The following is a 26,373-nucleotide window of genomic DNA, read 5'->3' on the forward strand; positions in this document are numbered from 1 at the left end:
TCAACAGAAACTATAGTTTCTAAAATTGTTATGAAGTGGAGGGGTGTGGCTGGGATTCTTTTTGCTTTGATAATTTGTTTTGTTTTTCTAGACAAGGTTTCTCTGTGCAGCTTTGGCTATCTTGGAACTTGCTCTGTAAGAGGCTGACCTTGAACTAATGGAGATCTGCCTGCCTCTGCCTCTGGAGTGCTGGGTTTACAGGCCTGTACTACCACAATCCAACTTTTCTCAGCCACCACCGCCAGGCCATCTGCGGTGACTGAAAGATTTACTGCAGAACATTATTTCATTAACACCTTAACAACTGAAAATTGTTCTAATATTTAGTGAGCTGTAAATGTCTATAAATAAGAGATTTTTACCCCCCTCCTGTTTTTAAGATTTTGTTCTTATTCTTCAGGGAAGAAAATAAATCACCTCTGTATTTCACATGTTGAAGGCATTAGTGAGCAGTGGTCATAAATCTTACTACTTGTAAGTTGATAACATAGGTGCCACAGTCAGATTTGGTATCTGTCTTGCAAGATGGGTAGACCACTCTGATTTCTCGTGTCTTTTATTGTTGTGAGCCCAGCTGTAAATAGCAGAGCCGTCGCTTCAGTCCCAAGTCTGAGTTCTCAAAGGCTTGCTGCTGTGTTATGGGCACTACCAGGAAAGCTGTCTCATTATATGCATAGTGATATCCTAAAACTTTACCCCATCTTCCATGGAGCTGCCTGAGCCTATTTATTTATTGGCTTTAAACCGAGGAATAATAAAGGGAAAAAAATCGTTTGTTCTTATAGTTTAGTTTGTTATGTGGACAAAGGCCACATGAGGGAGTGCTGGGACCTCATGTATCGAGAAAGTCACCTCTGTCTAATGCGTTCCAGGAATGCTCAGCGTATTAGCAAATTCTTATTAAACTGTCAAAATAAAAGAGTTTTAAAAGAAATCCCTGCCGCTGGATGCAATTAGAGGCTACCACACAGGATTTGATGGGCCATAAAACCATTAAATCTGAACACTTTCTTTTTGAGCCTAAAACATTCCAAAGTGAAGTTTGGGGATTTAGCTGTGATTGGCCACCTATGAAGGTGCAGGTGTAAGAGGTAGCACAAAGAGCCACACACTCCAGAGAACTGATCACGGTGGAGAGGAGCACTCTAGCTGCTGAATTTTCTGGATTGTCTGAGATTAAGTAATCAGCCTTAACACTGACTGAAGGAGCACTCGACAGGAAAACATTGTCATTTCCTATGCTTCCAACTCAAACGATGTAGTTTTGAAAGTTTTATTGATTTATGTATTTATGTGTTATTCTAGGTGACCAGGGAGATATACATTTCAGCTTTCCTACCAAGAAAAGAAGCTCATTGTTCTCAGGTCTACCCAATCTAGGCAAAGCACTGAGTTTATTCTCAAAACACGGTTTTGACTTTTCTTGAAGTGGAGGGTGTTTGCTATATTAGGTGTAATATTTGGATTTTTGTCTCCCTGCCATCAGTCCACAAAATGGACTTGCAGGATTGTTGCCGTTGTCATTTGCCAGTGGAGGAGAAGGGGACACATGGGCAAGGCTGGTCAGCGAGGAGCAGAAGCGTTTAAGTTTTTTTACTAAGAAGAAACAAAATGAGGACCAGAAGAGAGACGATCACTTCACACTGTTTCCAAATTATGTTAGCTAATTCTTTGGAAGGGAGTATCTTATTTTGGTAATAAGTGAGCATGCCAATAGGAAAATTAAAAATAAAAAATAACTACTCCATGCTTTTTTTCAAGTTATTTAGCTTGATTTTATGGTTTGAATTTGCATTTTCAACACTCAAAAGTAGTGAATGCGACATATTACATACACATGTACACACATTACTCACATACAGACACAAACAGTATGTGAAAGCCTGCAGTACTATATTGCCTGCGGATGTTCTCAACTTGACAATGGAGTGTGCCCTGATAAACTTATTCTAAGTCGAAAATATTGTTAAGATAAAATACATTGACTCCACTGAATTTACTGAGCTCCACGGCTTAGCAGCCCGGTGCACACTGGCTATTTGCCCTGTGCTCCTCTGGGTGACTGGAAGTCATAGTGCACAGCTACTTCCCAACATGGCAAGCAAGAGAACATCACTAAGGCTATTTCTGGGCTGGGAAAATAATAAGGTTCAAAATTTAAGGTATGGTTCCTACTGAAGGCGGATTATTTTATTTCTATTTTGAACTAGAAAACCTTAAGCTGAACTGTTGCAAGTTAAGGAGAATCTGTAGCAAAATAACCAATTTCGTATCTTAAAATTTCATTTCTTTTCTGAAAATTAAATTCAGGATTAAAATCACTTACAGGAAATAAAATTTGTCCATCAAAAATGGCTATTAAAAATTAGAACCTTGCTGTATTAAGAGCAACGTCAAATGGTATGATATCAAGGGTTGTGCTCCGAAATTTGTGTTAATTGAATAGCTTTGTGGAGATCATGTGATTGGTTTTGTGACTTCCTAGTGGACATTGGGTTATGACAGTGAGCAGTAGGGGTGTAGTGTGTCCGAACACTGAGGGGGTTAAACTGTGGGAGTTCCTTGAAGTCGCCAGGTATAACCTGGATGCTCATCAAAGTCAAAGTCATTCATCATTAGGAAGTGTCTGCCTGCAGAGTCATTTCTTTCTAGTTACCTGCCAGTTACACCAGGACTGGAGCCCTCAGTCAGAGCCCAGGAAAACAACCAACAAGTGAGGTGATGTTTTCCTGTGTCTCAGTGTCGTGTCCTAGAGATGGGCTGAAGCAAGTGAGGGAGCTCTAAGGTATCACTAGGACTGATGGCTCTTCACAAGCTCCTCTGTATGGTGACAAAGAAATCTCAAAGTGCATTGGCAGGCTAGTGTGATCCTTGAAGATATTCTTCTGCAATTCAGAGAACAACTTCTGTTAAAAAGAGTTATAGGGAGGAGCGACACTATGAGCAAAGGGGCCAAGACTGTGATGGGGAAACCCACAGGAACGGTGGACATGAGCTAGTGGAAACTCACTGACTCCAGACTGGCAGTGAGAAAACCTGCATAGGACCAAACTAGGCCCTCTGAATGTGGGTGACAGTTGTGTGACCGGGGCAGACTGAGGGGCCACTGGCAGTGGGATCAGTATTTATCCCTAGTGCTTGATAGTGCTTGAACTGGCTCTTAGGAACTCATTCTCTTTGGAAGGATACCTTTCTCAGTCTAGATATGGGGGGGGGAAGCTTTGGTCCTTACCCTCTCTGAGGAATGAATGGGAGGTATGGCGAGGTGGAAGGTGGGGGAATGGGAGGAGAGGGAACTGGGATTGGTATGTACAATGAGAAAGATTCTTTCAAAACATAAATTTAAAAGTGTTTTAAAAAAGATTTGTGAAATTAAACCTAGTTTCCTTCCCTTTCTTGAACGTACTCAAATTGGTTAAAGTCCTTAACTGGTAAGTTAAGGTTTGTTTGACTATTTCTGAGTATTTCAAGCATAATTGACACTTGCCTTAGCTAAGTTCCCCAGAACCTTTTCTTTTCCAGAGAAGCCTAATAATACTTTCAGACACTCCTGCAACAGCGTTGGTCGGGCTGTTAGTCCCTGTGTGATGAAAGGCTGACACACGCAATGGATGTTGAGGTGTCCGTTTGTGCAAGTACTTCAGCATGTCAGACCTTGAGTTCAGAACGGACACACAGTGGCTTGGTTGTCTGTCACTGCATATTTTCCCCGTTACACAAGGGCTTCCTGTGCAGATGACAAAATTCGTTTTTCCAACAAAATTGTTTTCAGCACAGATGTTTTGGTGACTAAGATTTGTAGGAGCATTTTAATCAAATGCATCTTAAAAGTTGAGACTTTTGAACAAATTCAACCTTTCTCTTCCTGTCTCTCCTTTTTCTTTTAAAAACATAACTTAGGAAGCGCAAGTCTCTTTTTGCATAAAAGAGAGGTGATGTTCAAATAAACATTTTAAATCAAAGTACTTCAAATTGCTCAGTTGTTGTGCCCTACTCAGAGTACATGATGGTCTATCACAAGTTAATGTTTTAAAGAATAGTCCCGACTTCTCTGGTGTGGCTGTGGATGGACATCTTCAGTTCTGCCTTAGTTTCTTCCATGTTCCACACTGCACGATGAGTTTTTGTTCTATCTGCTCACTTAATATCCTATTCATAAGTCTCCTGAACTTGACATTGACATTTGGAAGCTATTTTATAATTAGTAAGTTGCAATTTTCCAGCCTTGGGAAAGAACAGCTCTTTCTCCTTTTACATCTTTGGATGTTCAAATTTGGACTAAGTCATTAATTTATCCTTCTAATCTGGAATCTCGGAAGCTGAGGAAACTATGGATAAACCAGCATATGGAGAACATCTGGTAATGGTTAAATGCACTGGGGATAGTTATTGTAATGCAGTTCAACTCCTCGATGTAGAGCCAGTCAGAGGTAAATCTGGGAAAAAAATAGAGCACATGACCTGTGCCCCTCCCAAGTAGGCACCAACAGAGAGCAGAAATGTCACCAGGGTGATGTGAGCAACTGGCAAGCCATGAAAGGAGAACAAATACCCACTCTTACCCCTGGTCAGATTTCCTCTCATTTTCTGGGAGTGCTTTCCAAACTCATCCCATGAGCTTGGATGAGCACATCAGAAGGAAAATATACACTACGTTGCTCTCAAAAGAATGGTTGGTGGTCATCAGCCTTGAAAACACTCAGCAGTTTTGAGGAAATATGCATCTCAGGTCTCACTCCAGGTCAACTAGTCAGAATCTGAAGTCCATCAACATCTCTATAGCCCCTATTAGACATCAAGCCTTAGAAGGATAGACAAATCCTGGGATGAAAGCTCTGTATGGTTCCCAAAGGAATGGGTTAAGTCCTCTGTTGTGAATTTGTTGGAGGCAGCATGGAAATCATTCCCTTCTGAAGATCCTCCAGGATGTCTGAGAGTCTGCTGATGTCAGGGTGAACATGTAAAATGCCATAAACACTCTAGTACAGGAGAGAGATGCATGCACAGATCCTTTCCATTCAAGACCTGGCATGAGTGAACTTGTGATCCAAATTTTTATAATAAACACAATACAAAAGGGTCCTGTCTTCATTTTTTTATATCTGCATTACCTAGATCAGAATGAAACATTTTCAATAAGGTTTGAAATAAAGAAACCTGCTCCCATTGCATGGACACGATGGCCTTGTCCAGTCATAAGGTAGATCTGGCCAGGCATGCTGTTTTGTTGAGCTTTTAGCTTATGCCAGCTTATGTAAGTCACTGTATACTGGACTTTAGGCTTTGTGTCAGCCCCAGGCATCGCTCAGTTCGTATGTAGTCAATTGCAGATGCCACTGGGTAAAGATGTAGTTAAGCTTTGCTGGACGGTGCCTTCATGGGACAGAGCCATACTACTTATTTCCGTGTAGCTCTTCCCTAATGCACAAGATTTAACTTGAATAAGACACTTCATTTGGGGGGATTTGAGAGGAATTTCCTGCAGAAGTAAGTGCTGTTGTCATTATCAAACAGTCTGATTTGTGGGCTGTATTCTTGCTATTGAACTGAATTTTGTATACACCTTGAATATCGGCCCCTTTTCAGATAGATGTTTTGCCCATGTTTTCTTCAAGCCCACTGATAGTTCATTCTCTCATTAACTATTTTCTTTGCTATTCTGGGACATTGTAGGCCAGTGAAATCTCTTAAAAATGAAAAAAAAATAAAATTATAGTGTGATCCCCAAATCCTACTTTTGAGTAAATATTCACAGGGATTGAAATTGGTATGCTAAAATTACATGTGTATTCTCACGTTTGTTTCAGCATTATTCACAAATGGAAGAACCTAAGCTTCCACTAAAGGATGAACAAATAAAGAAAATGTGGTGGGTGTGGGTGCATAATGTAATATTATGGAATCAAAGAGCAAACTGATAGGAACTGGAAGCTAGCGTTAGGGGATGAGAATGTAGCAAAAAGTGTCAATCAAAGTGTAGGGTGATATAATGGGAAAGAGAAGCTAGGGCTCAGGGATAATGGGGAAAGGAAGGTGTCAACCAAAGTCTAGGGTAGGCTAGAGGAATAACTACTGGGGATGCGTTGTGCTGCATGAAGCCACACGGAGTACTGATGTGTTATAAAGGTCAAATTGCTGAGGAATAGTATTTTTAACCATTCTTTTGGTGCTATGGGTTGAACTCAAAGCCTTGGACACTCTATTCAAATGCTCTACTGTGCTACACACTCAACCTTGAAGGACAAGCTTTTGATGTTTTCATCAAATATTAGTTGCATGTTATTTAGCATCATTGACTTCTTTTGCAATGTGCCTATAATTCAAATCATCACATCGTCCCACCATCGTATACACAATTAGCACTTGTCAAAATACATAGCTAAAACAAGAAACATTGCTGCCTATGGTACATATTTACTCACGGTGATGTTAAAAAATATTTCTCTGACAAAATCATGAACAGTTTAACCTTAGACCTCTTTTTTTCATACTGTGCTAGAACTATTGCTCCTAGCCCTTCCCAGTCACACAGCCTCAATGTACACAGAGGCAAACATTCACAGGCCTTGTCTTAATTTAACTAACTGCCCATTGATACTTTAAGTAAGGAGGACAACTGGCTTAGAGTTACTTGGCAGATGGAATGTGACTCATGGGTGGTAAAGCTGGGGTTGTTGCCAGGCCTTGGATGCTCAACCTGAAATCAGCATTATCTCCTGGTTCATATATACATATATACATATATATATATATATATATATATATATATATATATATATATATATATCTTTGTTTTCAATGCCTATGTGTATGTGACCACACTGCTGTCTTGATGTATGAGTGTCTAGCTTTGCTTCAGAACAATGGAATAACGTGTGACTGCTACAGCCCAATAAAGGGAAGAAAGGAACACAAAGTATATCAACAAATTCTGACTTAACCTAGACTTTCAAAAGTTTAGCTGGGGAGTAGAGATATTTCTCAGGGTTTCAAAGCAGTTGTTTTTCTTGTGGGTTCAATTCTTAAGCAACCATATGGCAACTCACAACTATCTGCAACTTCAGTTCCAGGGATCTGATACCCTCTTCTGGCTTCTGTGGGCACCAGGCACACTTGTGATATACATACATACATAAGTACATACGTACATACACACATATATGCAGGAAAATAGTCATGGAATAAAGTAAGAATAATGAATGAACCTTTAAAATGAAAGTTTAGCTGGGCATAGTGCCACACATCTGAAATCCCAGCACTTAGGAAGTAGTGACAAGTGGGTCTCTTGTTCAAGGTCAGCCCAAAACACATACCAAATTTCAGGTCAGGCTGGGCTGTTCAACGAGACCAAAGAAACAAATAGCTTCCCCCAGTAAAGGGCTGTTCTTTGAGTTATACATTCAGGGTGATAAAAAGAGGCAGTAAAACTAGGAAAACAAAGTTCTAAGAGGTCATGTGTGATTCATGCTTACTTGGACATATTGTCTTAAAATTATTATTATTATCATCATCATCATCATCATCATCATCATCATCATCTGTGTATGTTGATATGTGCGTGCACCCATGCCAAAGTGTGTGTGTGTGTGTAGATCAGAGGATGACCTTGGGGAGTTGGTTCTTTCCTTCTACCTTTATGTGGCTTCTGGAGATGGAACTCAGGTCATGAGGCTTTCCTGGCAAGTGTTTTACCCACTAAACCATCTCACTGGCTCTGAATATGTTATCTTTAGGATGTGCTGACTACCATGAATCTTCTTCACCCCTGGAAAGAGCCACGCTGGGCTTTCTTACCAACAGTGCCTTGGCTGAGAGCCCTTTTTCTGCAGGCTGTGTGAAAATACAGTCACCTTGCAGCTGTGTGGGGAGCGGCCACAAATCTGGGAATAGAGAGGAAAGCTGAAGCCTGTTCTTTGTAGACTGAAATCTGACCGTTCTTACCTTTGTGAGTGGGAGGTAATGGATTTTAACTGCACAGAGAGATTCAAAACCAGTTTGGGAATGAAAAGATGAACATATCCGTGGGTGCAAGTTGTCAGAGGCTTTCTCTGACTAGAACTTTGGACCACGCTCAGGTCCTCACGAAATTGTAAAACCTGCAATCTTTATTTCCAATGTGCATGGTGAGCGGGAAGGATTTCTCTTTATCTTTCAGGTGAAGGTGATGTGTGACATCCTTAGCTTCCAGCTCAGCAATGGGCTTTATCCCGTTCAAAGTGATGCTTAGAACACTGGTCTCTTCCGCTGTAACAGGTGTGGATCCTGCAAGGCGTGCCAGATGGTAGAAAATTATCGCTATGTGAAAGCCCCAAGGAACCCTTAGTGAGGGGAGGAACTGATGGCATGACAAAATATTCTAGAAAATTTGAAGGAAAGTAAGGGAAGCACGATAATTACTTGCCTGTTAGAATGGAAGTTTCTGTATTTTGAGATCGGGGCATACTATGCTGCAGCTGCCCTTCAACTTGTTCTCTTGTACCAGGAAACCCAGACTAGCCTCAAACTTGAAATCCCCCTGCCTCAGCTTCCCCAGTGCTGAATAACAGGCGTGTGCAATAATGTTTGGTCTGTAATATAAACCAGTACATTGTTGTATAAATGCCAAACTGGCGTGGGCCAATCCATTCTCAGATCGGCTCTTACTTGGATAGACACATTTTCAGGTCTAGTTGTAGATGGGCCCTGCAAAAGTTTGTATGCCCTTAGTTTACTCTAAGATGAGACCGTATGTCAAAAAAAACCCCAAGAGGTATAATGTATGAGTAATTTTCCTTGGACACAGCAAGCAATCACAGGTGACTAGGAATCAGTGTAACTAACCATGTTTGTTCAGGAAACATGGAACTTCTTACGATTTCTCCAAGCTTCGCCTCAGCAGATGGTTCACCGATGCCCAGATTCTGATATTCCCCCGGCTCCCAGGTGACTCTCGTTAAATCACAGATATTTATCAAACTCTTGCCACCAGAAACGATGGTGACTTAGAATGTGCAAGCCTCAATTCCAAATGTAAGCCCCTATGGTTTTAGTTGATGAAAAGTAAACATGGTGGTTGGGGCCATAGCTCAGTGACAAGTTCGTGAATAGCATGCCCTGGGTTGGAGCCCCCATGTTGGAGGAAAAAGGAACTTAGAAGACATTAGCTCCAGAGCAGGTCAGGGTCATGGAGGCATGGGCTGCCCAAGGACTCCATGAACATCTGGACTCAAGTGATTGTGGGAAAGGGTTTAAGAATGCTGACATCCTGAGCAAATTAGGTTTCATGTTCATATGGTTTGTGAATGGTTTGAACATTGTCACAATCTCTGTAGAATGCCTATTGATACTTACATGCTGAGGAAAGTCTGAAGATTTCTGTGTTACAATCATCAGAGCTGTGTGCACTGCTAAGTTCATGAAAGTTCCAGATTATCTGAATGTCCCCTTTGCTCATCCCTTTATCAGGAGCTACCTTTATCTGTGCTTGGTTGCCAGAGACTCTCATGGATACCAGTCCTGTACAAACAGACACACTGGGTTTGTGTCTTACCTTGCTGCTCAGCCTTTATGACATTAGTCAGGTCACATCTTCTTCAGAACATCGTCTCTTTGTGGTGAAGTGATGGTTAGAATATTCTGACCCAAGTGCTCACTGTCTCCTGGTGCTGTTCCCACATTTCAAATTAATGAAAATCAGACAATGATAGGGGAGTTCAGCCAATCACATTCTGTCTGTGGGGCGTGTTGCCCTAAGGCAAAAATTTACCTATAAACCTGGTGGGTTTGCTTCCCCTAGCTCTCTCTCGCCTGGCTCCTGTGTCCGGACGGATTGTTGGGATTCTGATGTAAGTCTTCCTTCTGTTTATTAAAGCTGTATATTTTGTATTAAGCTAGTCTGGTGGATCATTAATTACCGATAGCACCACGCCCCATCAAGACAAGGATCCAGATGTATTATTACCTAGTAAAATGTGTTTCTTATGGACAGTGGTTTGCAGCCCCAAGAACCCATTATAGAAATGCTCAACTGAGCTCCTGGGGTGAACACTGTCGTCCGAAAGGGGTGATGCTCTTCAGTTCACGTGTCTTGTTTGGAATATAGATACCATCAAGGGTATTGGAGAAGTGATGTGAAGGCTTCAAATGAAATTCATTTAAAAGCATTTGAGCTTAGACTTTTACTATCAGCCGCTGATGCTAGTATTTCAGTGTCTAAGTGTGCTCCAGCATAGATGGCAGCAGCGTTGTATTGTATGGACTAGTTGAATCCTTGGGGTACAACAGGAGACCCACATAGTAAGAAATAGTAGGTGGGACCAGGTGGCCCACTTTTATAAGATTTCCAGGAGATTTGGTTGTTGACTAAAATTTGAGCATAGAAACTCTTGAACCTCTCAGAGAAACTTCATAATCACCATCTTACTTGATTCCCGTTGTCTTCCTACGAGTGTCACTTGGGCAAGTACATTCACTGTCACTTGACACAAGGTGACCATTCAGATGTCATGAGTGATTTGGGATTCTGTAGCCAGCATTGGGTATTTATGCTTTATTCCTTGGAACTTCCTGTATAGCATGCAAACAGCAAATCAGCCTCCCCTTCACTGAACTCACTTATCATTAGGGAGGAAATCCCATCATTAATGTCCTTTAACATCTTCTAAGACAATTTTCTCATTCATTGTTTCTGCAATCAAAAAGATGACTTTGCTTTTGATATCTTGTTCACACATTTATACATGGGTAGAATGTGTCTTAGTAAACACTTTTAAAAAGAAATTCAGAAATATAGGAAAACTTGAACTCACCCATAATTTTATTGCTCACTAATGTTTAGTTTGCTTGGATGAGCTATAATTTGTAGAAGTGTGGAATCATAGCATACATGTTACTTTTTTGAACTTTTCACTTTAATATACCTATTTATCTTCGTTGTATTTGTATGCCTGTAAATATTTTATAATTTGAACAACTGGAATTCTCCAGAGAGATGGGATCATTAAGATCTATCCTGCAATATAGAAATCTAGATATCAGATAGCACTGTCATCTATACCTACCTGTCTGTCTGTCTGTCTGTCTGTCTGTCTATCTATCTCCCTATCTATCTATCAATCTATCTATCTATCTATCTATCTATCTATCTATCTATCTATCTGTCTGTCTGTGTTTATGAGAGTCTCATTTTTAAGACTTGGGTTACATAATTATGGAGACACTAAAACCCCAGATCTCCAGACTAATCAGAAATCTAGAGACCCTATGAATGGTGGTATTAATGTCAACTTTAAAGGCAGTCAGCTGGGATTATTTCCTTTGCTTTCTTGGGCGAGATCAGCCATATTTTAAGTCTTCAACAGATCAGATGAGGCCACACAACAGCAGGCAATCTGCTTTACTCACTTCTACCAGTACTTTAAGTGCTAATTTCATCTAAAAGAACCTTCATGGTAACATCCAGATTTGCTTGACCAAATATCCGGGCACCATGGCCTGGATAGCTGACACATCAAATTAACCTTCACAGCAGTGCTATGCCTAATGGCTGTATGTATTTTATTTTATATTCTAACCACAGACAGTATAACCAGTTCCTCAAGATTGTCATTCAGGTTGAACTCATTATTTCCACCTGAAGTTGCAGCCATTTTTTGTTACTTACTTATTCTTTTTCACAATAATACAGAGTGAAAAAAAATCAATGCACGTCTTATTTATTTTTAAAGATTTGCATTCATGCTGGCAGGTTGCATTTACAGAGTTCTTTCCCCTTTGAATGAAACCCTGGTCTAGTAAAAGGACTGGTGCCATGCCTGCATTGATTTTTCTCCTTTCTATTCCAGCCTGTCAGACCATGGGAACAGGTATGATGCTGAGTTCCTGGGCCACCTCCTCAATAGAAGAAGTGGCAGAAGCCGGCCCCAAGGCACTTCGTTGGATGCAACTGTACATCTACAAAGACCGTGAGGTCAGCAGGCAGCTAGTGAAGCGAGCTGAGCAGATGGGTTACAAGGCAATATTTGTGACTGTGGACACCCCTTACCTGGGCAACCGCTTCGATGATGTGCGTAACAGATTCAAGCTGCCGCCACAACTCAGGTAAGTATGATCTCACATTCCCAGAGTGGGGTTTCTCTATTCTTTCCATGGGCCACCTCCAAAAGCTGCTGTTTTCTTTTTGTAGTTGACAAGTAGATACCATAGAGATGTAAATCGCTATAGAGACATTAGCTTTAAAGCATGATTAAAAGGAACTCATTGGGAATGACATGTTCTCTGTTCTGGAGCTAGTCATTACCACAGATCTATACAATCTCTCCCGAGTGATGCTGCTTGGAGATGTGACACATTTGAGCTATTACAATAGAAGGGACTACTATATAATTGTAAAATTAGACAGATTTTATTACTAGGATGCATTACGGCCATGGGCTGTACGAGGGAACATCCAGATGAGTTTTGTATAGGCTACAGCTTTTTATTGTGATCCTGGTACCCTGTTTCTTCATGGAAATCAAAGACCCACGTTCATATTTTAATTTTAGTTGTATTAGGAGGAAAGCGAGCTAGGAAGATGTAAAAGAAAAAGGACAAAAACATGGAGGAAAAAGAAGCCATGTACTTGATCCATCATCTTCTACTTTGTTTTGTGTGTATGTGGTTCATCCATGGGTCAAGATTTGTTCTCCACTCACTCATCATGTCAGCAAAAAGTGTGTATCACGTGATCCAAAACTAAACTGTAATGATTCCATTGAGACACTCAACCTATAAGTAATATTTAATTGTCCCTTCCCTTGTAGCATTTTTAGGAGTAGAAGCAGCTTGAGTAAAATCCAAGACCTCAGTGGAAGTCAGTGAGAAAGGACTTCAGGTTTGCTCAGCCATATGTGTCTTCCCTCATTGCTTTCTCCTATATTTTATACTGAAATATAATAATATGTATAATACTATAATATAATGTGTAATAATACCCTTATACTGCATACCCGTTGTGACAGGTATGTGACATCTCTTGGGACTATATTATCTGAGCAGAGAGCAAACCCTTGTCTTAGTGGGTGGCATTTGATGTTGAATGTCCATGGATGCTTTTCAAGAAGTCTAGGGCTTGTTCACAGGGGCCCCTGCCCACTCTGTCTACATTTTGTTTGTCTTTGAAACAAAAGAAAGGTAAAGGAATAAAGGTAAAGCATCCTATGCCTACCTTCTGAAAGAATTCAAAATGAACAGATGCCAAGCTTACGTCAGGGTTCCTCATAGGGAGAAACAGATGATCAGAAGTACAACTTTGTGTGCATTATAGACAGTCGTGTGGAAGATTATCAGATTCCATTTCACACAGCCACCAATATACCTGAGACTTCACAATGAGACTTTACAGACGTTGCTGTTGTGTTGTGTGTTAACCGGTGACGTAATTAGTGGGAATGCTTGTCGCTCCCAGACAGATTTGGGGATATTATTTCTGCATATGGATTCAGTGGGCAGGCTACCCAGATACCATGTAAGGTGAGGAGAACAAAAACCGCAGCTGCCAACATAACCCTAACCCTGCCAGATTCACCAGAAAGCAAACCTCCAACCTCTCGAAAATGCCTACTTACCTTTTCCGTTCACCTTCTTTATTTTGACTGCCTACTTACTTTTTTTTAGACTTTCTAAAATAATTAGTTTCACACTGTTACAGTTTCCTAAAGGAAACACTCCTTACTTCCTTTGGTCGTTTGTGAAGGAATGGCCTTTCTCCTTTTCCCCTAATGACATTGCTCTTAACAACAGCGATGGTAAAAGAATCACGGAGTTTACTTTGTGCTTCTTGCTCTGAGCAAATGCATGGATATCTAGTCTTGTGGGCAGGACACGTTTGTGTATACCGGCTGGGACCCCTCGCTTCTCAGCACGGAGGTGACTGCATGATGAGCCACAGGCCCTTTCCCTCCCCCCTTTTCCTTTGCCCCTGGACTTCTGCCCAGATGATGTGGTAGCCGTGAAACAAAGACCCCTTTCAGCTGCTGGTGTTCACAGGAGTGGCCCTGGGTTTCCAGCTTGTCACAGTTCTGTTCTGAAGATGATCAAATGGCGAGCAACACATCCAGGTTACGGGGAACACGGAAACATCCTGCAGCTGGGCACACTCCACCTGAGGCTGTACACTGGTGGGGCTTGTCCTGGGGGCAGCAGGGCAGCACTGAGCGCGAGGCGGGCGGGGGAACGCTTCTGCTAAGCACCTCAGGGGCACACACTCTGAAAGACAGAACACACAAACCGGAGGTCAAGCCTTCTGCTGGAGGCTTCATTCACCACCCTCCACCCCAAAACTCATCGGTTAACAGTCCGATATGAAATCAGTTTCTTTTTGCACTGACATGACTCATAGAAGGTGAAGCCTGCTTTTCAGAAGTGAGGTTTGGCAAGGGAAGGAGACAGGAAATCCAGGGGAGAATGAGTCGCTAAGCCCGGCTCCTTCCAGCCTTTGCTACTTCCTCTGCCCCGGGTGGAGGGGAGGGCCCTGACTCTTGGCACCCGGGAGCAGAGAGAGTTCAGAGGGTTGGTAATGGCCACTTGGTCTATATGCAAAACATACGCGTGCGTGCACTTTACAACTGGCAAGAAAGTGAGAGGGAAAAGGGAAATCCTCCACTCTGGAAGGAGCAGGCGCAAAGCCAGTTGATCACGCAGATTCCGGAGCCTGGGAGGCAGGGACTTTCTGTCTTGTCTGTGCTCCAAGGAGATGATTAATTTACCTGGGTTAAGATTAGTCTGCCCCTCTCCCCCACAGTTCCAGAAAGTTTAAAGAAAAGTGACAAAAGCCAATCGTTGTTAGGAATGCATACAGAGGCCGAAGGTATCCACACCCGAACCCTCAAACCAGACGGGATTGAGTTAAGGATCTTGAGACAGGAGGTGACCTAGTTTTATCACAGTAGACATTATATGCAACGAAGAGTTTTTATTTAGGAAAGGCACAAATGTCGGCCGGAGGAGGAGTCGAAGTGTTAAAAGGAGAGTTTGGAATCGTATGTCCAAGTGGGCTGCCCAGCGAGAGATCAAGTGAGGTTGTCTGTTCTGCCCTAGGTAGTCAGAAGGCCCGGACACTCTGAGCTGAGCTTAGCTCAGCGAGAACCATTCTGGTCTTTGTAACCACTGTAAATGTACTACATGGTGTACCGCTGAGGTCAGAAGAGGGCTTTGGGTCCCTTGAAACTAGGCGGTCGTGAGCTGAGAGGTAGGTGCCAAGAATCGAAACTCAGTCTTGGAAGAGCAGCCAGTGCTAAGCCGTATCTCTAGGCCACAAACTTGTGACATTGTGTGGCTTTGCATTTGTGGTCATTTGTTATAACAGCAATGACAAGTCAAACCTAACCCTATTGAGTTCATCTTTGTAGTAGCTTTGCGATGAAATCTACCCTTGTTGCCACACTTCAGATGTCAACTTAGGCCTCCCCCAGTTGGTTTGCTTCCCACTCTGTCCCATTGTGTCCTTTCATTTTGCATTGTACCTAGATTCTAAAAAATGCGACAATCTACATGTCAATATTCTCTGTGATGGATGGAGATAGTTTGTTCTCTTATTTACTGGCGTTCACTAAATGTCAAATGTCTAAAACAGGGGTAGATAGTAGGTGCTTAGCATGCAATTGTTTAATCAGCGTAAAAGAATTTACCAATGCAATTTTCCCAATATAAGACAACTGGGGAAAAGTTGAACTGGATTAGAACTTGAAGTTTGTGGACTCAGTGTATCTTTAGACCACCTGGCCACATTGAGGAGTAAGTGACCAGGATGTGTTCTGAACACTGTGCTTTCCTAACCACAGAAGAAAGGCTGGCTGCCTGTCCCCATCCCATGTAGATTGTGAGTTTCTTCTTCTTTCCGTACTCTTGATAGTATTGTGAACTTAGATGATTTTTATCTTGTTTTACTTTATTTTGGAAGTTTTTGGTGTAGAGATGTGGCTTTATCCTTAGTGTTACGTTAGCAATATTTATAAAATAATATATTACCATTCACGCTCCTTCTTATCAATTATACTATTGGTTATTTAAGCATATTTACTTCAGTAGTTATTACTGCTGCTTGATACTAACTTACTAAAATCAAAGCCAATTCCTATGTCAGATTAAAAATTATATTAAAGGTCACCCCAGAAATAACAATTCCCTTAGAAGGAAGAAATTTGGTCTCTTTGTGACGTTCATCAGCCTGGGATTGGGAAAATTAAGCTTTAAATAGTTGCATTACTATTTCTGTATTGTCTTTTTCGTCCTCTACAAAATGAATATCAGAAGCTACTTTAAGGATCACACACACACACACACACACACACACACACACACACACACACGTCATAATGGGAATAAAAATAGCATTCATGGCAGTTTCTTTGAGAGCCATCGGTAAAACACTCCATCGTGGATCTCTGTCAAGATATCTGAAAACTTTTTCTTGGCTTCTGGCTTTGAACAAAGTTTACAGTAACAACAACAAGGCTTCATTGTGCCCTGAGATGTCTGTAAGGCAGCATTCATTCAAGTGTTGATCTGCATTGCACGGTCCAAGAATAACAACAGTCATTTATATAATTTTATCCATGTTTCTGTTTTTTCCTATCCATTTCACCCTTTCACCCACCCTTGCTGAAACACAGCCGCCTGTTTGGTGTGGGGGCGAGGGATACGTGTAGATGGTTTCCCTTTCTCTCCTGGTCTTAGGATGGAACAGATAGGTTGCACCTTTTTTTTTTTAAACAGTATTATTTATGTTTGAAACTTAGTATCATTGAAGTAATGGCCTGGGTTTCCCTCCCAAGAACACATTTATTGAACAGAAAGCTTAATTCAATTTGAATTAAGGAGACCACAGAAGACCCAGGGCTGTGGCAACTGCATAACCCTAAGGATTTTGACAAATGGAAAGCTCGGGAATTTCATCAAAAGCCAACACGTAGCTGGACATCGTGTATTTGTGGTGTTTTATTTATGTCTTTCTATCCATAAATCTATAGGAGGCTGTTCAGTCCTACTGAGAAAATTGTCCTTGATACAGTGGCTTGAGTAGGGTTGTTTGAAAGTCCACGTCCAGGGCGTGATCTCCGCACCCTAACTACTCTAGCAGTCATTTCAGCGGAAACAGCCTAAGGTGGCAACTAAGTATCAACCAGTTAAATATGAAAAGAAGATCTAAAATAAATTAAAAAAAAAAGAAGTCATAGATACTGCCATCTGTTGACATGCAGTTTTAGTTATGGCTTCAGGATCTTTGTCGTGTTAATTGGCAGAGCTGGTGGAGGACAAATCAGCTGGGACTAATCCACAGATGACACACAGCGGAGCTGTCACCCACAGGAAGAATGGCTAGCTGGTCTGCTAAAGTGTGTAGAAGGGCAAGCTGAGTTTCAACTAGTTCAGAAAAGACTTTTACCTGATGATTTTGTAAGTGCCTTTGTGGACTGTGGGCTGCTCGGCCACATGGAAGATGCCATTGCGTATCCATATTGCCAACGATCCATGTGGTGTGATCAGAACTGTAAGCAGAATGAACTTCGTCTGTAGCGTGGGAGACTGTCCAAATACAGCCAAGAATGCCATGTTAGGGCGAGATAAAGGATACCAAGTATAGGGTGATCCAGCCGTAGAGTCCTGGCCGTGAGTTAGAGAACCACTTGGTCAAACTCGATCAATGTGTTAGACTAGGAAAAGGCAACCAGCTCAGTGTTGGTGTGTCTAGGCTGTGGCTCCCTGGGAATAAAATGGAGTCACTGACCAAGTGTAAGTTGCTCTTCCTGAAGGAAAAGACTGTTAGCATCTAAGGAAGTGGGTAGAGGAGAGGAAGCCAGCAAATGAGGAGTTTTGTGAAGATAGATAAAACCATGGGCAACTGATCATGTGCCTGATCCCAGATCCCGTGGGAACATTATGGGAATGCACATTCTGGGAACACAGACACACTACATCTCAGAGTGAGTCTACCCATAGGGACATGAGTTGACACCTGCAGTTTGCTGGGTGTAATGAAAGTCCAGCAGCCAGAAAAAACCACAAGAAAGAAAGATGGTGCTTCGTGAGCACCTGAAAGCCCAGGCTTTTGTCAAGATTCTCTGGAAGATCAGAGGTTGAGCCAGTAACCAGGCAACAGCTGATGTAGGAGGGAAAGGCAAGACTCCTGTGCTGAGAAGCACTTCCTGATTCCCATCAATGCCCACAGTACCGCACATCTAAGCAAAAAATATATAATTAGCAGTCAAATGACCCAGGCTAGATCCCAAATAATGCCCCTAAGCTAGTTTTATTCTTGGCCATCTCATTCTGCACTTGGGTTACTTTTGTATAAAAGGGAACTCAAAGTGATTCAGTGTTACCTTCTAAAAGATCTTAAGGAAAGAAATGTACAAACATAAGTATATAAAAGGCCTTCGTAAACAATAAGGCACCATGCAAATGATTTCTATTATGCTGAATTAGTACAACTGCTTGAAAATAGCATCCAGTCCATTGTCTGTAGCTGTAAACTGACTTAAACAGGAAATGTTTGAACATGGTCTCATATTGATCCTTAAGACTGAATTGTCTGAATGAACTCACACACACACACACACACACACACACACACACACACACACACACGTAAATAAAGCTTTAGGTGGCTAGTTGAAATCACATGGCCACAGTTAGAACACACTCCCACATCAAGCCCTAGAGAATTTGCAGACAATCAATCCCAAAGTGATCGAGCAACTTATCAGAAAAGGAGCACTTTCCCCCCACTTCTTTTCCCCAAGTCAGACAGAAGTTGTCTCTAATACCCATTCTATGTATCTATTCTAGGATGAAAAACTTTGAAACCAATGATTTGGCATTTTCTCCTAATGGGAATTTCGGAGACAACAGTGGACTTGCTGAATATGTGGCACAAGCCATAGACCCATCTCTCAGCTGGGATGACATTAAATGGCTCAGACGATTGACATCACTGCCTATTGTTGTAAAGGGCATTTTGAGAGGTTTGTCATATCTCTCCTTTGCTGTTTACTGATTTCGTGCTCATTTTTGGATATGGTCATGGTAGCTTTTTAGAGAGTGCAATTGACAGGAACATGTGGTATTACAAATTGAAAGATGTTTCAGCTCCCAATTCTTTCTTTCAAAAGATCTCTTATTATTCGAGTATGTACATACATCTTCATGTCTGTCTGTAGTTTGAAATCACTTCCCCTAGGACTGTTCCTTCCATCCCCCCAGCATTACCACCTTCCTTTCTACACATGCGGATCATTTCTTCAGGCTTTCACAGTATTGCATATAATAAATAAAGTGTTTACTAGGTAAAATGCTCATTGCTTTCAGTGAGGCTACCTAATGAGACAGGTCAAAAAGCAAGATCAAGAGAGTAGTGTTTGAAAGGAAGCTATTCATACATGTAAAGTTTATCCTATCTAGTGTTTCTGTAACTGTTTATTTCACTTATTTATCAAACACAAATCATCTCTATGACTACAGTTGTATCAAATAACACATATGCTAAGGCTGTACTGGAGGGAAAGCTGAAGAAGCTCTGAGAAGACAAGTTCTTATCGATTCACAGGCTTTCACCCAAAAGGCAGATGGACGGACTGAGAACATTTCCTTTCTTTTCTTTTTTACCAAAGAGCAGAGACTGTGTTTTCAGGAATGTGAAACCGTGGCTAGCTGGGAAGTTCTAGAAGAGGCATCCACCCTTACAACCATTTTAAAAATTGCATCTTAATGAATGCAAATTGGAATGCAGGATGTAATTGATTACTGTGGTTAAACTCTGCCCTGGGAGAACATTAACAAAGCCTCACGCGTGTGCTTCAGACAGGATTTGTTCTTCTCTAGAACTCACCCTAACAAATAAATAACATGTATGAACAAAGGCACAAAACTTCTCAGAGTTTTTTCTTTTCTTTTTTTCCTTTTCTTTTCTTATCGATTCTTTTTCACTTTCTTCATGAGTTTTTGTTTTGAAGAAACCCCTTTCTCTTTAGCTCTTTTTACAAATACTATGCTAATAAGTTCTTAAGGTATATTATTTCATTATCCTTGGGTTACTTTCAAAACTGTTGATGTGTATCTAAAATACTTTATTTCTTTATCTAATGCAAGTTACTGTAGCCCCAAGTGCTTGAGGTTAATGCTCATGGATTTGAATTTGGCTTTGGTAATATAATGAGGAATGTAAGATAGGCTCATGACAGAAGCCCTCCGTGATATTAGCCACTCACCATTGTCTTAAACACTCAACTTGTGTAAGGGCAAAAGCACATCTATGGAATGATACATTGTGTTCTCTGAGGATTAGTGAAAATGTCAAAGATTTGTAAATATTTTGCCAAACAGGAACATTTTGACCCTTTAAATAGCTTTTTGGTCTTGGCTATAAAATAAATAATTAAATTAAAAAGTAAAATGCAGAATCATGGACAGATTTCACAAGCCATTAACAAATAGGAAACCTTTTATCTGATTGTGTTTCTTCCTGTCTTACACACCCATAATCCAGTCAAGAGCAAACTATTTGGTCATTTGCCCAATAGCCCCACAATGTCTAGAGAATGTGGAGACTCTGAATGATTAAGATGACAGACTTTCTTAAAGTAAAATTTCTTTAAATGGAAGACCCTTACTAATCTTATTATGACTAGGGTATGATCTTATTGTTTCAATGCATTCAACAAATGACATGGCTCTTGCTTTTGTTCCTGACCACCTCTGTAGCACCTATTCTTTGTCACCATATAGAAAAAAAATAGCGGTTCATGTTTATCTGAGGGTTCAACATGAGTCTCAAATGATTGCTTTCCTCCACAAGCTTACAACTTGTGCATAACTGCCTTCACTGAGTACTTTAGGACTTTGAGACACAGAAGGGAAATGACTACTAACATGGCAGGAGAGATACTTGAAGGCAATGGGAGTCTTCACGCATGTTCAGCTCTGGACTTATAAAATATGACATTTTTTAAAACATTTTGGTTTGATAACTAGATAACCAGAAGTAGCTATAGCATGTCAGATACATTTTTGGCTACATTTAGACTTTTAACATAATAACATACCATATCTCCTTATTTGGTAGAAAAGAAAATATAAGCGCTGTTGCTGCAGTGTGAAGTGTGGTGGCATCTGTCAGTCACAGGTGACTATATAAGTTAATAAAGAATAAGGCAAAATCCCAGTTGCCCAGTCAGAAGATCATATTTTAATCTTTTCTTCTAATTTTTTAGCATGCAAGATATTGGATTCCATTATGGCATTTTTTTTAGTTGGTCTTCTTCCCTAATTCTCTCCCCGATCCCCTTAGTCTCCTTTCTAGCCTTCTATGCCCATCTCCCTCCTTTCTGGTTATATAGTATATGTTCTAGTTCTTTCCTTCTCTTCCTCAGCACCTCCTTGCCATGTTCTCATACTCTCCTTTCTTTTTTTGTGGCCTATACCCATATACTTACCTATATATATGCACACTGAAGCCAGCCTCTGCATTTGAGAGAGAACACACATGTCTGTCTTTATGAGTCTAGGTCACCTTGCTTAATTAATACTTATTTTAAGATGTAACCCATTTTTCTAAAAATTTAATTTTTCTCAACAGTTGAGTAAAATTCCATTGTGTGTATATAAATAAATAAGTAAATATATATATTATGTATGTATAAAAGATATGTACATATATGTGTATGAAACTTTCATTATCCATTTATGGACTGATAGGCAGCTAGACTGGTCCCATTTCTCCACTATCATAAATACAGCAGAAATCAACATGGGTATGCAAGTATCTGTGTGCTAGGATATAGAACCCTTTGGGAAGGGGCCCATGAGTGGCTTAACTGCATCACTTGGTGCTTCCATTTGCTGTGTTTTTATTTTTTGAGAACTCTCCACACTGTCTCTCCATGGGTCTGCATTAGCTTCCACTGCCCTATCAGTGAATAAGTGTTTCTGTTTCCTCACATCCTCTCCGTAATTGTTGTCCTTTGTTTTCTTGATGACTGTCATTTTGACTGGAGTGGGTTGGACTTGTCAGGTAGTCCTAATTTGCATCCCCCTGTTGGCTAGAAGATTAGAACAATTTAAAATACTTATTGGCCATTCGTGTCCTTTGTTTGAGAAAGGTTTCTTTCGTTCATCAGCCTGTCTTAACCGGGAGTTTTATTTGTGTGGTACTTTAAAAATTATTATTTATTTTTATCTAAAATTTTATTTTATGTGTTTGGGTGTTTTGAGTTCATGTGCACTCATGTACACATGCATGGAGTTCCTGCAGAGGTCAGAAGAGGGGTCAGATATGGTGGAGTTATAGACAGATGTCAGTGGGTGATGGGAATCCAACCCAGGTTCTCTGGAGGCACAGCCAATGCTGTCAACTGCTGAGAAATCTTTCCAGCTCATGATACTTAAACTTTTCAATTTTTTGAAAAATATATTCTAGATATTAACATGCTGTTTAAAGTATAGCTGATAAATATTTTTTCCCTTTCTGTGGGTTGTTTTCCTAATTTGTGGTACAGAAACTTATAATTTCATGGAGTTTCATTTGTTAATCCTAATCCTTGGGATTTTCCCTGTGCAGTTGAAGTCTTGTTCCCCAAATCCTTGTATGCACACATATATGTGCACATATATATTTTGTATATATCGATAAAAACTATAGCTATTATAGTCACAGAATAGAGTGTAACTAATGCACAGAGATTCATGACATTAAATGGGAACAATAGAAGACGATATTGAATAACATTGAACAAGTTATGTTTCTTTTATCTAGTAAGTGGAGCTTATTCTCTCTGCAAAAGAGTAGGAAGTATTAAAGTCATGTGTTAATTCTGAGGAGTAGTCATTGTGAGTCCGAGTCCATGGCCCTTCTAGAAGCCATGTAGAGTAGTAGTTCTTGTCTGGAAAGTTTCTATTTTACTAAAATTGCTATGGGTTATCTAGAATCAAACTTACTGCAAATTTTTCTGGCTTAATTTGGTGGTTTTTTTTGATAAACAGTGTATGTCATCTCAATAACCGTAGTCAAATAAATAACCATTTGTTTTCCCAAATTATGTCATTTTTATCATCTTTGCTTCAGAAATGTCTTCTTGTTCATTATAGTAAGTCTCGGAACTGAGACTGAAAAATAAAAACAATAATAAGGAAAGTAAGTCTTTCCTAATAATTATAATAAAAAACTAATTATATTTGGAAGACAGTATTATTTTTTATATATTTATTTTACATCCTGGCTGCTGCCTCACCCAGTCTTCTCCTCCCAGCCTCCCTCCTCCATTCCCCCCCCAAGCTCCAATCTTCTCCTCTTCTGTCTCCATCTAGGAAAGGGCAGATCTCCCATGAGTATCAATAAAACATGGCATATCAACTGGGCAGTGGTAGTGCATGCATTTAATCTCAGAACTCGAGAGACAGAGGCATGTGGATCTCTGAGTTCAAGGCCAGCCTGGTCTACAGAACGAGTTCCAGGACAGATTCCAAAGCTACACAGAGAAACCCTGTCTCGAAACCTGTTCCCCCAACTCCCGCCAAAAACAAAAACAAAAAACAAACACATGTCAAGTTGCAGCAAGGCTAAGCACCTCCCCAACTATTAAGGTTGGGCAAGGCGACCCAGTATGAGAAGTAGGGTCCCAAAAGCCAGTAAAAGTGTTGGAGACAACCCCTATTCCCTCTATTAGGAGTCTCACAAGAGGACCAAGCTACACAACTATAACGTACATTCAGAGTACATAGGTCAGTCCCATGCAGACTCCCTGGTTGTTGGTTCAGTCTGTGAGCTCCTATGAGCTCAGGCTAGTTGCTTGTGTGAGTCTTCCGGTGGTGGTGTCCTTGACCCCTCTGGCTCCTATGCTCCTTTCTCCTCCTCCTCTGCAAGATTCCCAAACTCTGTCTAATGTTTGGCTGTGGGTCTCTGCATCTGCCTCCATCAGTTGCTGGGTGACACTTCTCTGATGACAATTGGGCCAGGCACCAATCTGGTCACAGGAGATGGCCAGTTCAGGCTACTAATCCACTATTGCTAGAAATCTAACCTGGGGTCCTCCCCATAGACTCCTGGGAGATTCCCCTGAGCCACTGCACCTTTATTTTGAAATGTTTTTTTTTCTATGTTTTCTTGTAGCTGTTTAGTGTTTCTGGTTTTAAATTAAGGTCTTTCGCTCCCTTTGAATTATTTTCTGTGTGAGGGCAGGACATATGGATTTAATTTTATTCTTCTGTAGATAAATATCCAGTATCGCCAGTACCCTTTTCTGGATTGGCTGTCCTTCCTGTAGAGTTAATGGCCTTATCTGTGTGAACCTTCATCACAGAAAGTTCTATTAAACCCGACATATTTAGGTTCCCCTAGTCTAGGTAGCTTACTGGGAAGGCCTTGTGTCTACTCTCTTCCTGGGATTCAGGGTGGGTCACTAGGCCCAGCTGCCAATTACATGGGTCCTGGGGATCTGAACTCTGAGTCTCAGTCTTGCATGACAAGTGCTTTATCTGTTGAGCTATTTATTTGCCCAGTCTCACTTCTGAGTTGCTTAAGAGGAAAAGTAGAGCATAAAAAAGAGGCATGGAATACTAAAAGTGTGATACCTAAAAGTAAAAATGAAACAACTGAGTGATTGAACGTAAGTCGGTGACGCATCTTCAAGTATGAAAGAACAATGAATAACAGGACTGAGAGAAGATTATAGTCAAGTAGATGAGTGACTTATGGATGATTTTAAAATGACAAATATCTACCTGACATACATTTTAGTTTGAAAACACACAAAGATAGGAAAGGAAGAAAGGGTTAGAACAGTTATGAATTTTGGTGACATAATCACTAGACTAAGGAAACAAATCACACTTTATTGTAAATGAAAGTCAGAAAAATAAAATGGATATAAAGAGAGAAAAATCAAGGAAAGAATTCATTATGAAGGCCTACAGGTCAGGCCAGACTGTCAGCTGTCTTCAGATCAACAATGGATTCCAGCAAATTAGGGAAATGTCTGTGGGGAAACAATTGCTCAATTTAGTGTATCACAGCTCATCCAGTGATTACGCAAACAAAGGAATCAGTCAAGGGCTGCCAGTTTGGTTCTCACCGATCTCTCTCTGGGCAGCTATGCATGAGTGTACTACAAACAAAACCATAAACCAAATGAGAGCTCACATCCATCTGTTTGTAAGAGATTCAAAGCAGAGAAAACAAGACAATGAAGGCAGGCACTGAGGCCAGAGAGTAACTACCGCAGAACAAGAAGACAGAGGTCTCTGGGCAGCGGACTCAAGGGAGGAGATAAGGGGACTCAAAAGAGTTAGCTAGAATAATGGAAAGATTTGAGGATATACCAAAGTTTCATAGTAACTGGGACAAAAGAAAGACAATTAAAATTCTAGGAAAGTCAAATCATGAACCAAAGCACGTATGTCCAAGTAGGAAGCAACACCAGAAAAAGGAAGAATGGCGGGTGATGGAATGGGAAATGACCAATGTGTTGGGAAGCCATCTTGAAATCCTTCTCCCTCCACAATTTCAACAATTTACTTTAAAAAAACAATTAAATTATGAACAGATGCAGTGCTGCCATTTTTTTCTTTTCAGAAGATTGACAGTTTTCGTTGCTGCCAATAATCTGCCACAGTAAATAATACTGCAGTAATATTGAGATGACTCTTCCAGTAATGTCAAACAGAACTCTTAAATTCACCGATAAAATAAGTTTAAACCAGTCACTCATTTGAAAAGAAAATAAACAATTGCTCTTTTAAAAATATATTTGGGGCTGTCAATCAAAGCTTATGCCTGTTGATTTTGTTTTACTGTTTAAAATATATAGACTAGAAAAGTAATCCTTCTATTTTTACTTCATATGTATGTACTGTTTTTGTGTCCTTTCTCCTTTTACTCTCCTCCCTCCAAACACCCTGTGATACTCCTTTCAAACTCATGACCTCTTTTTGTTTAATTAATAAGTCTACACACACACACACACACACACACACACACACACACACACACACACGTATGTTAGAGTTTCTACCACTGTGGTAAAATATTAAAAATACTGTGGGGAGGAAAGGGTTCATTTCAGCTTATGACTCCACGTCACAGTCCATCATGAAGGGAAGACAAGGCAGGAACCTCGAGGCAGGAGCTGAAGCAGGGTCATGGGGGAAGGCTTCTTAGTGGCTCGTTCCCCATGGCTTTCTTATCCTGCTTTCTTATATACTGCAGGACCACCTATCCATGGGTGGCATCACCCACAAAAGGACTGGAACTTCCCACATCAATCATCATTCAAAATAATGTTCTACAGGCTTGCCCACAGCCCTAGCTGGTGGAATTATTTTCTCAGTTGAGGCTTCTTATTTTCGAACAAAGCTAGGTCATCC

General features: G+C 40.7%; 1 protein-coding gene across 1 annotated transcript in view; it reads left to right on the forward strand.

Annotated features, from left to right (window-relative positions):
* Window positions 1-26,373, forward strand: part of Hao1 (hydroxyacid oxidase 1) — a 48,016-nt gene that overhangs the window by 10,744 nt on the left and 10,899 nt on the right. The window contains exons 3-4 of the mRNA XM_048455412.3: window positions 11,823-12,078; window positions 18,808-18,983. Coding sequence (XP_048311369.1) covers window positions 11,823-12,078; window positions 18,808-18,983 — 432 coding nt within the window. The remainder of the gene's footprint in view (window positions 1-11,822; window positions 12,079-18,807; window positions 18,984-26,373) is intronic.

Source organism: Myodes glareolus, chromosome 10 (genome assembly GCF_982192425.1).
Source record: "Myodes glareolus chromosome 10, mMyoGla1.1, whole genome shotgun sequence".
In the NCBI taxonomy this organism is placed as follows: domain Eukaryota; kingdom Metazoa; phylum Chordata; class Mammalia; order Rodentia; family Cricetidae; genus Myodes; species Myodes glareolus.